The sequence below is a fragment of the Polypterus senegalus genome, chromosome 13 (genome assembly GCF_016835505.1).
Source record: "Polypterus senegalus isolate Bchr_013 chromosome 13, ASM1683550v1, whole genome shotgun sequence".
Classification (NCBI taxonomy): domain Eukaryota; kingdom Metazoa; phylum Chordata; class Cladistia; order Polypteriformes; family Polypteridae; genus Polypterus; species Polypterus senegalus.
The window spans coordinates 158,899,507-158,916,074 of record NC_053166.1 but is presented as its reverse complement, the minus strand read 5'-3'; the positions used below and the strand labels follow the sequence as shown (position 1 = coordinate 158,916,074).

General features: G+C 43.0%; 1 protein-coding gene across 1 annotated transcript in view; it reads right to left on the bottom strand.

Moving 5' to 3' along the window:
* Positions 1-1,541: 1,541 nt before the first annotated feature.
* Positions 1,542-16,568, bottom strand: part of cpped1 (calcineurin-like phosphoesterase domain containing 1) — a 92,788-nt gene continuing 77,761 nt past the window's right edge. Inside the window, exon 4 of the mRNA XM_039776397.1 lies at positions 1,542-1,705. Coding sequence (XP_039632331.1) covers positions 1,542-1,705 — 164 coding nt within the window. The remainder of the gene's footprint in view (positions 1,706-16,568) is intronic.

Below are 16,568 nucleotides of genomic sequence, written 5' to 3'. Positions count from 1 at the left end.
GTGTGCATGGCAGGGTTGCAAGGAGAAAGCCACTGCTCTCCAAAAAAAACATTGCTGCTCGTCTGCAGTTTGCTAAAGATCACGTGGACAAACCAGAAGGCTATTGGAAGAATGTTTTGTGGACGGATGAGACCAAAATAGAACTTTTTGGTTTAAATGAAAAGCGTTATGTATGAAGAAAGGAAAACACTGCATTCCAGCATAAGAACCTCATCCCATCTGTGAAACATGGTGGTGGTAGTATCATGGTTTGGGCCTGTTTTGCTGGATTTGGGCCAGGACAGCTTACCTTCATTGATGGAACAATGAACTCTGAATTATAACAGAGAATTGCAAAGGAAAATGTCAGGACATCTGTCCATGAACTGAATCTCAAGAGAAGGTGGGTCATGAGCAAGACAACGACCCTCAGCACACAAGTCGTTCTACCAAAGAATGGCTAAAGAAGAATAAAGTGAATGTTCTGGAATGGCCAAGTCAAAGTCCTGACCTTAATCTAATCGAAATGTTGTGGAAGGACCTGAAGTGAGCAGTTCATGTGAGGAAACCCACCAACATCCCAGAAATGAAGCTGTTCTGTACGGAGGAATGGGCGAAAATTCCTCCAAGCCGGTGTGCAGGAATGAGTAAATGTTACTGGAAACGTGCAAAGGGGGGTCACAGCAGATACTGAAAGCAAAGGTTCACATACTTTTGCCACTCACAAATATGTAATATTCAATCATTTTCCTCAATAAATAAATGACCAAGTATAATATTTTTGTCTCATTTGTTTAACTGGTTTCTCTTTATCTACTTTTAGGACTTGAGTGAAAATCTGATGATGTTTTAGGTCATATTTATGCAGAAATCTAGAAAATTCTAAAGGGTTCACAAACTTTCAAGCACAACTGTATGTATGTATGTATTACCATTTGAATGTCAAAAGGAAAATTGCGATTATCTTGGAAACTGGTCGTTTACCGAATAAATGCTTATAATGTGGTGCTTTACCATAATATGTTGTGAAATTAATATTTAATCAAATTTTTAATATTTTTGGGGAAACGTTTCAGGTAAAGTAGCACTTATAGATAGACTTCCATCAACTTTTGGGCTGTTTCCACTATCTTTTGAACCTAATACTTGTATGCAAACTTTGGTTGAGCTAAGTGAAAGCGTACTCAAGTTATCGTGTTTACACATAGACAAACAATTCCAAAAATGGTGTTTTTGGTCTCGGGGAGGTCTAAATCGTCAAGATTCATCAAAACTTTCGAAATCGAATTTTTGGACGATTACAATACTTTCCCTATACTTTGTATGTGAGAAAGTAAAAAAGCTGACAATGATGCACAGAGTAGCTGACCTGGGAGGTCTTCAGCTTGAAGGCCCTTTTGCCTGACTGACCCTGACAGCCCCTTACCTCTCCAGAGATCAAAGGTTAAAGACTACGACTACATAACTCCAGTTGTCAAGTCTTTACACTGGCTTCCAATTAAGCTTGGCACTGATGTCAAAATCCGCCTTCTCAAGCTGGTCACAGTGTGCACTGTGCAAACTTAAGCCCGCTCCTCCGAGTCTTTCCGAATTTCAGTTTCATCAACAGTCATTTCACACGCAGTAGGAGAACGGGCTGCAATGCCCGACTGCACTTCATGATTTATACTGGAAGCTGAGTGTAAAGACTCGAGAACTGGAGTTATGTAGTCATAGTCTTTAACCCCTTTGGATAAAGGCCGACAAAAGGGCCTTCATGCCGGAGTGCCCACGTCTACTCTGTGCATCACTGTCAGCCTTTTTACTTTCTCACATACGAAGTACTGTATAGGGAAAGTATTTCAGAGGAACTCCTGTCATGTCACCTGTCTTGTAGTGTCAGCAGTCTCACAAGATGATTTTTCTGATGTTGCCATCAAATTTCCCAAATTGTATTATGCTGTGACCGCAGTGTGTGTCTGTGGAAATGGTAACAGCAATAACAACCATACACACAGAAGGTCACAAAACCTTTTCATGTCATCCATCTACATTACAACATGACAAGAAATGAACACCGTGATTAAAAAATGACAATTAACCTCAACAGGTCGGCCAGATGACACATTGAATTTGACTTTGAAGAGAACAATTATAACAGCAATGAGAAACGACTGGTATCGTGTTTCAGTCTGTTGTATCACAGTGGCTGGGCGCTGTACATTGGGTATAGCCGTTGCCATGCTTATTTTCACCAGTTTCAAAAAAGCTAACTATCATATAGCAACATCCATTCAAGTAAATGGCCAAATTTTTCTGCTTGGGTAAAACTTTATTGGAAAACATCAGTGAATAAAACTGTCTGGGGCCACGATCATGTGTGTCTGAGGGACACCATCAGGTATGTAATACCCCACCGGCGTGAGAGGGGGACCATCCATTAACAGCACTGTCCCTTTTCTCAGATGCCCGTTTCATGTTATAAACTCCAGAGGAGGGCGTCTTATTTGGACCCAAGCGAAGTTCCAATATAAGAGCTGTTGCAGTGAAAAGCCATTGAGGACTACTTTACATTCTATTGTGTGCACGTGTAGAAATTAAAAGGGATGACCCAGCTGGCACTTTCTATGGGTGCCTGTACTCCATCCACTCATCCACACCTGGACAGTCTGAGCACCCACGCAAGTCTGAGAAGGGGGCTTCATGGGAACACACTTGACAGAAGGACCACCGGTCAAGAGAGGGTCAGGCACACAAGGACATTGAGGAAAGGTGCCAACGGTACACACAGATCAAGAGATAGCAAAGGTTTTTTAATTATTTATTTTTACCATATCGGTCTTTGACAAGGGGTGTGGGTAGCACAGTAAGGAGACCTGGGTTCACTTCCCAGGTCCTCCCTGCGTGGAGTTTGCATGTTCTCCCCGTGTCTGCGTGGGATTCCTCCCACAGTCCAAAGACATGCAGGTTAGGTGCATTGGCGATCCTAAATTGTCCCTAATGTGTGTGTGCCCTGCAGTGGGCTGGCGCCCTGCCTAGGGTTTGTTTCATACCTTGCACCCTGTGTTGGCTGGTATTGGTTCTAGCAGACCCCCGCAACCCTGTAGTTAGGATATAGAAGATCGGATAATGGATGGATTGATGGTCTTTGACAAGTACTGTGGCTAGTATTTAATATTTTGATACATGTTTGTAAAGTGTCGTTTAAGAATCAATTAGTAAACTTATCTCCCTTGGATTCATGTCTCATTTACATGGCACTGCATTTTGGAGAGGACGCTGGCGTTGAATGTTTACCGCTTCTCCCTTTGAGCTTTATGAGTTTTATATTACTAATTTATTATTTTAATTTTACTTTAGTTTTTAGTTAAAAAGTTTCGTACTTTTTTGTACAGTTTCATCATCTGCCGTGGGTTTTTAAGGATTTTACAGAGTTTTATTAAGTTTTAGCTGACTACTCACTTGTTGCCCGGATATACTGTTTTACCGTCTGCCGTGGATTTTACGGATTTTATCAAGTTTTGCTGTCTACTCACCTGATGTCCAGATGCCTGGTTTTTCTGTTTTATTGTCTGCTTTGGATTTTACGGCGCTGTCTGGATAGCATCTCTCCTTTCTTCCTCGGTCAGAATGGCGCTCAGTTATTCCAGCTCACATCTCCGTCGACTTAATCCCACAACCACTCCTGAAATTAACATCTCCATCATTAAAGAACTTGGACTCCTTCGTCGTCCTCGATACACTCATAGAGGCTCCGGTCGAAAGTTCATCTTCCATAACCAGCCAAAGTGTTCTGCTCCCAATATTCCATCTTTCTGGTCACCTGTCGCACGTTTGACGCGTCATCAGAGCACCGTCATTCCAACTACTATCAACTCTGAAAGTATCGTGAGATCTTTGCACTTCAGCATGGGAAACACCAGAGCTATTGAGAGAAACACCGCGAGATTCTCACATCCCCGCCTGGATTTATTTTGTGGAGTTGATTCTAAGCTGCGTGGAGTGGATTTTAATGTTTTGCGACCAGTACAGAGATTGATCTCACAGTCATTAGTCAAATTTGAACTGTTTAACTCTCAATCCATCTGCAATAAAGCCACACTGATTAAAGAACACATCAGGGAGAAAGGACTTGACTTCGTGTGTCTGACAAAAACATGGCACCAGTCAGAGGTTTACTCTGCCCTAAATGAAGCCTGTCCTCCTGGCTACAGTTACTTGGAAGCAGCTCGCAGCACTGGGCGTGGTGGTGGCTTAGCTATCATTCACCGTCAGGATTTGGGGTTGTCCCGTATCTTGATACCTGCAACATCCTCCTGCGAGTGCCTTGCATTTAAATGTAAGCCTCCTTTTCCCATGACTGTTCTCCTTATCTATCGACCTCCAAAACCCAACTCTGCCTTCACCCCGGAAATGACTGATCTTCTCACAACACTCTGTGCTACTTCTGCCAACATCATAATTCTAGGAGATATAAATATTCATGTTGACAATCCCACAGGTTATCTCACTGCTGATTTCCTTGAGCTATTGGATTCTCTCAATCTAAAACAACATGTTGATGTCCCCACACATTCCAGGGGTCACACACTTGACCTGGTCATTTCAAATTCTGCCTTAATCAGTAACTTACAGGTATATGATCTTGGTATTTCAGACCACAAAGTAGTGTCAATGGAGCTGCCCATTCTTTCCCCCCATATCAAACTAAAACGACAGATACATTTCAGAAATCTGAAGAACATCAATGTTGATGCCTTGGCCCTGGACCTTAAACTTCTGTCCTCTGACCCTACCTTGTGGATTTTTACAACCAGTCTCTGAGCAGTCTCCTGGACTTCCATGCCCCCTTAACATCCAGGTCCGTCTCATTCTCGTGCTCAGCACCTTGGTACACCTGCGAACTGTGAAAAATGAAGACGGCTGGCTGTGTCCTTGAGCGGCGATTCAAGGCCTCTGGGCTGACTGTCCACAAACAGGCTTATAGGGAACACAAGAGGGCGTATGCAGAAGCTCTGAAGGTTGCACGGTCCAGGTTCTATTCCATCATCATCAGCAACAGTTCCAGGAACCCCAAAAACTTTTTCAACTATAAATCACCTTCTCAAACCTCCTTCACCTGCCCACTCTGAGGCCACCAATGAGAGGTGCAATATGCACATAAATTTCTTCAAACAAAAAGTTGATAATATCCGCTCACACCTCTCCACCACGGATATCCCCCAAATGTCGACCTACTGTCTGAGACTGTCCAGCCCCTTTGCTCCTTCTCTGTTGCCACACGGGAAGAGGTGGAGGATGTCATCAGGAAAATGAAACTGTCTACCAGTTCCCTTGACCCTTTCCCCTAAGCTTTACTGAGGGCCAACGTCTCTGCCGTCTCTCCACTTATCAGGATCATAAACCAGTCCCTTTTGGCTGGCCATATTCCTTCTTCAATAAAAACTGCTGTCATCAGACCCCTACTGAAAAAACCCACCCTGGATTCTGAAGTTCTCTCCAATTATAGGCCCATCTCCAATCTTCCATTTCTCTCTAAAGTTCTGGAAAAATAGTTGCAACTCAACTTCATGACCACCTCAAACTGAATAATCTGTTTGAAAAGTTTCAGTCTGGTTTCCGCCCTGGCCATAGCACGAAACAGCCCTGGTCAGGGTCACCAATGATCTTCTGATAACAGCAGATACTGGTTCCCCTTCTTTACTCATCCTCCTTGACCTGACAGCTGCTTTTGACACAATAGACCACAACATTCTCCTTCACCGCCTGAAATACACCATTGAACTCTCTGGAAATGTTCACAATTGGTTCACATCTTACCTGACCGGCAGAACTGAGCACGTCGCCCTGGGCAGTGCAAAATCTCATACCCACAACGTCACTTGTGGTGTCCCACAGGGCTCTGTGCTAGGCCCCATCCTTTTTACCATCTACATGCTCCCCCTTGGAAATGTCATTAGCAGACATGGTTTATCTTTTCACTGCTATGCCGATGACACTCAGCTTTACCTCAGGACTACCCCCACCTCCTCTACTGCTCCTCTGCCAATATCTACATTGACTACCTGCCTAGAGGAGATAAAGGCGTGGATGAGGCTCAATTTTCTTCAGCTAAACAGATCCAAAACAGAAGCCATCTTAGTTGGCACATCACACCATCTCCGCTCTTCTACCTTCACCAGTATCACTTTCGCTGGCCAAAACATTCCCCTTTCCACATCTGTGACCAATCTGGGTGTTAAAATGGACCCTCAACTCACCTTTGACGCCCACATCAAACACCTCTGTAAGTCTTCCTTCTACCACCTCAAGAATATTGCTAAACTCCGACCAACTCTCACCGCGGAAGATGCAGAGAAGCTCGTTCATACCTTTGTCTCCTCCAGGTTGGATTACTATAATGCGCTCCTCATCGGGATTCCTGGCAAGAGTATTCACAGACTCCAGTATATTCAGAATTGCTCTGCCAGGATCCTGATGAGGGTGCGAAAGCATGACCATATCACCCCAATCCTGAAAACCCTTCACTGGCTCCCTGTTCCACTCAGAATTGAGTTCAAGGTCGTTCTCCTCATCCATCAGTGCATCTATGGACATGCGCCCCTTTACTTACAGGAACTCCTTACCCCTCATACCTCCTCACGCACTCTCCGCTCTGTACACACTAACACTCTCCAAGTCCCTAGAACCAAGCTTCGCAGTATGGGTGACAGGGCTTTGTCATCTGTGGCGCCAAGGCTGTGGAACGCCCTCCCTGATTACCTGAGAGCCCCACAGTCGACTGATGTTTTTAAACGGAATCTAAAACTCATCTTTTTAGAAAGATATTTTGTTAAAGCATACATAGATTTTCTTGTTTTATTATTTTTGTTTTTACTCTGTAGCACTTTGAGATTTCTAAAATATGAAGTGCAATATAAATAACATTTATTTTTATTATTATTATTATTATAGTGACTTAAAGAAAGAATGTTGCCATACTGAGACAGACATGAGGCCTGTTCTGAAGAAAGCCATAAAATGACGGCTTAACTAGAGCCATTTAAAAGGAACTACAAGTCTGTGTGCCACCTGGAACTACATATCAGCATTTACAAGGTTGTATGGTTGCCAATATTATAATGTACTTTGCCTATTGTTATTATTTTATGAATATTATCAATAATATAGTATTTGTAACTTTACTCCTGCTTGTCTTTTACTTGATATAATTGCCTGAGGTTATAGATGTAGAAGGGAAGGTAGGGAGAAGTTATAAAGTCCAATACCTTATAAAACAGTGGTGTCTGTGGGATTTGAGGCATTCTGACAATGGCTTCACATTAATAATACAAAATGGGGAAAACAGAGTAACACAGAACTTTACCAAGACAAAACATCCGTTCCTACCACCATTCCCAGCCCACAAGTATGATTTCGATTTTTGTCTCAGTAAAGATTTCAGCCTTGCTTTGGACGTAATAAAGATTCTAACATCCTGTGTTCAAATTGCTAGGGAAAAAGCAAAGCCCCAGTTGCGAGTGTCTGGTTAGAAAATGTAATTCTGGCTATGGCTGCTGTGAAGACCCAATTTCTTCCCTTACTGTCCTGCAAATTCAGTTTATTTCCCTAGGGTCTGAAATCCAAAAAAAAAAAAAAAAGAGAAAAATAATAGACCTTCTAAACCCCTGGCAATATCTCCTAGCTGATCGATGTGCGACCTTCTGAGCACTGCGGGTCACGGTGTCCCTGTGAGATTACTCCGCAGGAATACGCTCAATTAGAGGAATTTGCTTCAATTAAATGCAAGCGGCCGGGAATCAGAATGGAAATTGATAATGAAAAGATTTATTGGAAGGCTCTGAAAGACGGGACGTGCTCTGTAAATCCAAGGCTCCTCAACTGACCGGACAGGAAGAGGCGAAATCTCTCGTGGGATTTCAGCACATAAGACGCTGTCACACGTGGGTCATAGGAAAAGCTGGCCAGGTCTCCTATAGATTTAGGTGGGGAGCATTCTCATGTTAATACATCAAGCAGGAGAGTGCAGTGAATTTTCAAAGGGGGGGGGTCTCAGATAAGACTGTGATGGACATATCACTTGGAATGAGTAACATGGGCAGCCTTGTCTCATAGGGGATGCCTCGCCAGCTCACACAGATTGTTCAGGACATTAAAAATGCGCCCCACTCTGAGCAGGTGTGACAAGCCTGCTCAGACTGAAGTGGTGCAGGTTACGCAAGGCCCTAATGATGCTTATATCTGCATTTTAACAGGCTGGAGAAGCCGCAATCAAAATTTTGCCATAGGCATTTAAGAATCCTGGTAACTATGGGCCACGATACAAGCAGAGGACACCCAAAAAAGAATTAATTATCTCCACAGAGATTACACTGCAAAGTCTGGAATGGTAGAAACATAAGTACAATCGATGCCGAGGGTGGACACCTTCCTTACAGGGAACCTGTTGAAAAAGAGACGGACCACCAGAAACCAGACAGAAATGTGCCTGTCCTCATGGATCAGGAAAGTGGCCACTGAATAATAAAACATCTTCGATAAACAGGGAGCAAAAATGATCATATGATGAAAAGGACCAGCTGGGCTGGATGATGTTGACTTAAAATTGAAATTGCAATTACTCTGACCCAAAACGGGATATTTGATATGTCTCAGTATGTTCTCAAAGGATCTTAAAGACTGAAGATCAGCGCTATATAGGTTTTCAATATAAAATTCAAAAGCTGGGAAAATGTGTCATAAAAATCAGAAAGATTAGTGAAGGGAAATATTTCCCCCCAAAATATAACAATTTCATGATCAGTTGTGCCTCAAAGAAATACCATATATACTCACATATAAGTGGGGTCTTGAAACCTGGAAAATAGATCATAAAATCAGACCGGGATTTATACGCCCGTTCAAAAATATGACACGTAATTCATCTTTTTTTACATCTTCTTGTCTCCTCCAATTTCACATCAGTTTCTCAGACACATCAAGTTTTGTTGCAGCAGCGCAGTTACCAATTTCTTTTGCCACTTCAACAACTTTTAATTTTTAACCAGCTTCATATTTTCTTCTAATCGAACGCTCCATCGTAGATAAGGGATGCTTTTACAGTAAAGGTGTATGAGGGTGCGAGATACCCAAAATAGCTCAAATGTCGCTTCGGAATAGTTTGGGTATTACCGTGTGGTCACGTAGGCACAATCGAGAGAGATATACTGGGGCCTTGAAACCGAATGGATGGAAAGATTCTGCCATTAGATTGGATGGGCAGCTCAGACTAAACTAAAAAATTACCAATAAGGGTGTTCGGCCAGTTGGCCGAGATCTCTGGGACTGTGACTCTGTCGGACTTGGTCTGTTATAACAGTCTGTGAACCCGCCACCACGTGTGCTCCGTGGTTACTCTCTCAGGTGGGCGTTAGCTTATCATAATCCTGTGGACCAATAGTGTGAGTTTTCCGCATTTGACTTATACGACCGACATTATAAAATGCCAGAAATTATACGGTAAAATCAAGTCCTGACATATCCGCGAGTATATACGGAACACCATATGGCCAAAAGTTTGCTGACAACTGACCTCTTAAAACTTCTTGTTGAGCTTGTTGGGTATCCCACTCCAAAGACACGGGGATGAGTATGGAGTCGGCCTCCCTATAAGAGCTGAGTGTGTCTGTGGGGAGTGTGCGTCTACTCAGAAAAACGGTTTATCTGAGGTGTGCTAACGATGTTAGTTAGGAAGGTCTTCTCGTACATCAGCATTACAATTCATCCCGATACGGCGGAGGTCAGGGCTCTATGCAGGTCACTCAAGTTCTTCCATGTCTGTATTGACCACAAGGGGGCGCAGTCATGCTGAAACACAAGAGGGCCTTCCCCAAATTGTCACAAAGTTGGAAGCTCACAACTGTCTAAAATCTCTTTGTATGCTGTAGTATGAACAGAACCCCTCACTAGAACCAAGGGGCCGAGCCCTAACACTGCCAATACCGTCCTCTAACAAACTTCACAGTAGGCAGCCCAGAAGGTAGCGTTCTCCTACACTACAAAAAAATACATATGTAAAAACTAAACCAAAAAAAAAAAAAAAACTTGAAATGGGAGTTGTTTTACTTTGTGATAAACCCAGGATGTCAGCGAGCCCCAAACTCCAACACGAACACACTTGAACAGTCCCAGGTTCAAATAATGGAAGATTTTTATTATAAATACCTCCAAATACAGGTCTTCCTCTCACAATACATCCTTTCTCCCTACCGCGCTATCCTCCCAGCTCTGACTCGCCTGGATAAGGGAGTGCGGTCCCTTTAATTACAGACCGGGAGTACTTCTGGTGCCAGGGTGACTGCCCAATGAAAGCACTTCCAGGTCACATGGAAGTGCATAATAGGGAGCTTGTCTCCCTACAGCGCCCTCTTGTGGCACCCAGTGACCCCAGCAGGGCTGCTCTGTCGGAATCCATATCCCCCAGCATGCCCTGCTGGCTTCTTACTGTGCACCGACCTCCGGGGCTGCTGCCATCTAGCGTGTTGGGCAAATAAAAAACCTCCAACGACAACTTTTTAATGGGCTGTCTGTCCACCCTTTCTGGTCCTTCCTTCCAGGTCTGCTCCCTCTCCTGGCCGGGATGCCCATCCAGCCCATGTGGCATCTACAACTTTTATTTAGCAAATAAACCTGCCAATGAGGTAAGCAAAATTTACTTGACAAGATTTCTGAGATTAAGCTAAATAATCATTAATACAAATAATTTGATACGTCAATAATTCATAGAATAAGGAAAATAAGAGTTAATGTCACAATATAAATACTTGTCACTTGCTCAGATTTCACTTTTTGCAGTGTAGCCTCCACCAAACCCTGATTTGTCCATCCGATAGCCAGATGGGGACGGGCCATTCATCACTCCACAGAGAACACGTCTCCACTGCCCCAAAGGCGTAGCGCTTTACACCACACCAGCCAATGCTTGACATTGTGCGTCGTGAACGTAGCGCTGTGTACAGCTACTCAGCCAATGGAGGTCCGTTTCATGCACAATTCTTGTGCTGGTGTTGCTTCCCGAGGCGGTTTTGAACTCTGTTGTGAGTGGAGTGATGTCACAGAGGATTGACCATTTTTACCCTCTTCAGCACTTGGTGGTTCTGCTCTGTGAGTTTGTGTCGTCTACCACTTTGTGGCCGAGATGTTGTTAGGCTTCAATGCTTTCACTTCACGATAACTGCACACTATAGCTGACCGGAGCAGATCTGGCAGAGTAGAAATTTCACATACTGGCTCATGGCATCCGGTGACAGTGCCACAATGAAAGTCACTAAGCTCTTAACTATGACCCATTCTTTTGCCAACATTTATCAATGGAGATTACTGTCAGCCTGATAACAATGTGTGCAGCTGAAACACCTGAACTCAGTCGTTTGTAGGGCTGTCCCCGTACTTTTGGCCAAATCACATGTTCATCCCACCCATTTCTTGTTTAATTATTCCCTCTACTTATAGCCGAGTTTCCACCACACCCTGTGCATTCAACACCTTGCTTGCCTTTCTGGAATCTGCGACTGGCAGTCAGCAAACACTGCGCTCTCTTTCTCTCTCAGTTTTATATGAGGAAAGACAAAGCTCTTATGGCACTAATCACCAATTATAACAGATGAACATATGTATATTATACATACATTATTTAATGACTGTGGAATGGTTCCAAATTATGTATTTATATAAATGCGCTTTCTCATGTCTGTCCGTGCAATGTATTTAGATATGTTAATGCAAAAATGAACGCGCTATACATTAAACATTTATTATTTTATGGAACTTTTTTTTAATGGAAAAATAAAAAACCAAAGTCAAAATGAAAATAAAAGGGCCAGTAATGCAGTTTACCCCATAACCGCTACACTAGCACTGAATAATTCACGCAAAAGAAAACTACAAAGGCTGCCGTTCTGATTCCCACTTGTAAAGTTTCGATGCAGAGTGGAGAAGGCATGAAATGGGCGGACGGGTCATGCATGCGGCAGGGGATGTGGCATTTCTGTCATGGCGCGGATTATTAGGTGGTGTGCATATCTGACTGCCAAGAAAGTAAAAGTATTTTTAGGGCACAAGTGAAGTAGATGAGAGTGTGTTGTGCATTACAGTACAGTAAGTCACTGCTGCCGCGATCTCCTTACACCTGTTGCTTGTCCGATTATTACGGTATTCAAGGGGTTAGCGGACATCTTATTGAACTTTGCTTAGCAATGACATGTGCCTGGACGGCCTCTTCATATACAGTAACGTGCTTTATCTTTTGATGCTGCACTGCTTCCATGGGTCATCTTGGGTAAAAAACAAACAGAGCTGACTCAACCTGCTCTAAACTCTTCCTCTTCAAATCCTCTGCTTCATTTTCTTCTCACGCTCATCATCACCAGGAAATGTGCAGAGTTGATGTAAACCGCGTTTTGAAATTGGAGCTGGAGAGTTTTCAGATTTAAGGTTAAGCTCTGGAATATCAAACAAACATACTGAACATCATGATGCCAGCTTTTCCATACAGCTTTTTCTTGATTGATTTGAATCAGAATTGACTGCGCACACAAAAGGCAAAGTGAAGAAGTCATTGACAAACGATTCATTCTTTGATTTATCACTCTTCACGGATCACACCGTCAGAAGATCCTTCAATGAGCAAACGAGAGCACAACCCAAAGGCGTCTGCCATATTAGGCCAGGCTTCCTGCCACCTCTGACCGTTAAGTTAAACAAGTACATTTTATTTATATAGCACGTCTCAAACAACAAATGTCACAAAATGCTTTACAAACAGTTATCAGAGTCACTCACACAAATGCAAGCAAACAAATTAAAGCCAGGAATAAAATACAAAGATATGCAAAGTAAAACTTAATTAACGCACAAAAGCAAATTTGAACAAATTCAGACCAGGAATAACATGCATTTGTGATGGAGCAACCCGGGTTTCTGGAGTATTTGGTGGCGTCCAATCGAGTCCAGCTGCAGTCAGGACAGTTTTAGGCCTCGGACAGATTCACCGACCTGAGACATTCTGAGGCCCCTGTATCCAGCAGGAGGCGTTCGCTCCCCTGTTGGAATGAGTTCTTTTGTAATTACAGCGTTTTACATAACCTGAAACTATATATTATGAGGGACGGCCGGAGGTTCAGTCTGGCCGGGACGTCCCTGAAAGAAAAGAATGGAGGAAGGCAACCTTTTCAGGGCACTGCATCCCCTGGAACGCTAGGTGGCAGCTCCCCTGGATGGCAACGGTTCCTCTCAAAGCATCCTGGGAAATGGAGTCAGTTTCCTCAGCCCTGTTGAGTGCCGTGGGTGCCGCCAGGGGGAACTCAAAGAACCTGGGGACTCCTACTGTAACGAAAACCCGGAAATACTTTGGAGTGGAGGATTATTGATTATTGTTTATTGTATTATTGCAGAATTGTGGCGAGTGTGGTGCTTTGTGCACTGTATCTAAAGAAAAATATTAAAATTCTTCTTGGTGCTTTTTACAAGTGCGCCTTGGACGTCTGTCTGGTGGGTTTCATGGGGCAACAGTGACCCCTAGCGTCCACAATAGATATAATATAAAAAGGCCATACCTCTCCCTTAGTGATAGAGTGGTAAGAAATCACGTAGGAGAAATAACTTCGCTTTCTTTAATGACGGCTTACGCTGCATAACAGACGAAGGAAGCCAATGACAAGAACCCAGTTCAGGAGTGGAGGCCTGATGTGTAGTGTCTGCCATTTTCGTTGCTGTGTTGGAAGGATTTTCAGGATTGGATGGCGTTATCTTTCATCCGTCCGTCGGCTTCAAAGGTGTGCCAGGCAATGTTCCAAGGTTTTATACTCTTTCTCCATGTGCAGGCCATTCCAAACAAGGCAAAGAGAGGATACAGTTTCATGCTGGGTTTGACACACAGAAATAGTCAATGCCGCCCATTTTGCAGTTGCCCTTAAAATGTCTTGTTTTAAAATGCTTGCCTGGCAGCTCTTATATGGTGAACTCCTGTGTGCTAAATCTGGCTTTGTGTTAGCTGTACATGTGAGTAGAAAGAAAAGTAGACTTATAAAATATTTTTGTACAGAGCACAGTAACATATTAAACTTATTACAGTCCCCTGTCAGCGGCGTCTCTTTTGACTCCACCCACTTTCCATGCCCCTACCCCCATGTTAGCGGTACACTTTGCGCTAAATGTACTATTATAGTAAAGGTGGCAAAATGAACGTGGGTGCAAAACAATATTTATTGTAAATAAACGGCCGCGCTAATGTGATAAACGTCTCTTGGTATTCGATGTCAGGCCGCACGTCATCAACAATGGGTATGCAAAGCCACTCGGCTAACAGAGAAGGTCTTAGCTGGGCGGCTCAAATGACTACTTTATACCTGTTCGTGTTTCTGAGGGCGAGTGTGTCATTCATAAACTCCACCACAATTAATGCATCGTCAATATAAAGATTATGATTTTGTACACCAGTAATAATAAAGTACTAATGATATGACACAGAGGGGACCACAAAGGAGCTCTTTAGAGTGCTGTCTAAATATCAGGCTCGTAGTATTGCATATTTTGACTGTTTACACCAACTGCATGATTTATTCAATTCAGAGTCTATAAGAATATGTAGTGTAAATGGTAGCTCATTTATTCATCTTCTTCCTTAGCATTTCCCATTTTTCTATGGGGTCGACTTTCTGATTGCCAGTGTAGATCCTCAGCCACACAGCCACCACTCCGTTGAGTGCAGCGTATAACTAATGTATTAAAAAGTGCAGTCTCTTGAATGAGACACGGCAAAACGCGGATATAAAACGCATTCTATAACATACAAAATGTTCAGATTTTTGGTTCAATTTGTTTCTAATATATGACACCAAAACAACTGGTTTGAATGCAGAACTGAGAGACCTCGATAGTCTAGAAGTTTAATAAATGCTGAATACACATTTGAGGGCAGGAACTAAAGGGAATTGAAATCTTCATGAAGGGGGCATCAGGTCCCCAGTGAAACAGGGGAGGGGCGTCAATTTATGGACCTGCTCAGATCTGTCCAAGGCCTAAAACTGTCCCGACTGTAGCTGGACACTTCTTGTGGCATTGGCAATCACTACCCTGGTCTCTCTCACCACTTCATAACATAATAGCTCATGTGTGGTGGGCACAGTGGTGCAAAAATGGCCGTGTAGGGCGTATCACAATGTCTTGGCTAAATTGCTCTCCATGGCCTTGTTATGCTGGCCCCCTAATCATCCCCCTTTTCTCTCTCTCTCACCCCTTCACAACCTAATAGCTCAAGTGTGCTGATCGTAGTGGTGCAAAAATGGCTGCCGTCACATCACTCAGGTGGATAATACACATTAGTGGTGGTTGAAGCACTTTGAGTAAGTGCTATATAAATGTAAAGAATTATTATTATTATTATTATTAGTAATATTACAAAGTTCCAAGACTAGAAACCAATCCAGACAGGAGACTACCCAATAGCAGGACCTACTCTCACACACCCACCAGGACTTCCTCAGTTTTGAGTCACCAGTCAGTCTAATCTGCATGTCTTCAAATGTCACCACATGAAATCCATGCAGACAGTGACAGGGCACGGGGATTTGGACCTAACTTGAGAAAGACAGTGACAAGAACCAAATGAAAAATCAAGAAAAACGATTAGTTTGTGCTTAGAATAAAGAAAAAAGCTGATTAAGAACTTCAGATATATATATAAAAAAAAAATCATATAGGGACAGATGCCATCTGCATTGTAAAATTTAAAGGCAGCTGAATGTTATAAAAAGGATCCGAGTGAAACTTTCCCGCCACCCAGTATCTCAGAATTAAAGATAACATGAAGTGTGTAATTGGAATGGATGCTGTAACCGGATGATGGACGAATGTGGAGAGGAGCGATAGAGGAAGAGCGACAGATGAGGAAATGAAACCTGCCATTCCACAGATCAGACTCTCACGGGAGAATGAGGTTTTGTGACTCGACGATTTCACTGCAGCCGTTAACGCTCCACAGTTGGGACATTTCCGTGGGATCTGGTTGTATTTTTTTTTTTTAATGTTCTTTTTCGGACAAGAATACAAAAAGCTCTGGGATCAAACCTGGAGAGACGCACTGAAATCACTCACATTAGCCAATGCAAAAAAAATAAATAAATAAACAAACGGACAGAAAGAAATACAGCAAGACCCTCTCTGTCAGGCAGGGAATAGAAGTCTGGCATTCAAGTGGCGGCGTATCAAGTGGGGGGTCTAACTGGTGCTGCCTCCCCTCTTCTTGATATGTCAGACCTCAATAGCGTCGGAGATTTTTGATGGAATTGTATTGCTGAAAACAGTATGACCCCCACACCACCTAGGGGAAAATACATTTTATAAAATTAGTCTCTCTGTTGCCACGGAAACCACACACTCTGGGAAAAAATATACGGTGCTTTATTTTTGGATAGGGCTGTTCAAAACAAATTCACCATTAGGGCATAAAGCACATTTCAGTCCCATTTTTTATTGAAAATGAGATTCTTCTCGTACACATCTATGGCACGGCAATAATAATGAAGGAAAATGTTTCTCTCCATCTAAATTACGGCTTTCTGAAATTGTTGCTC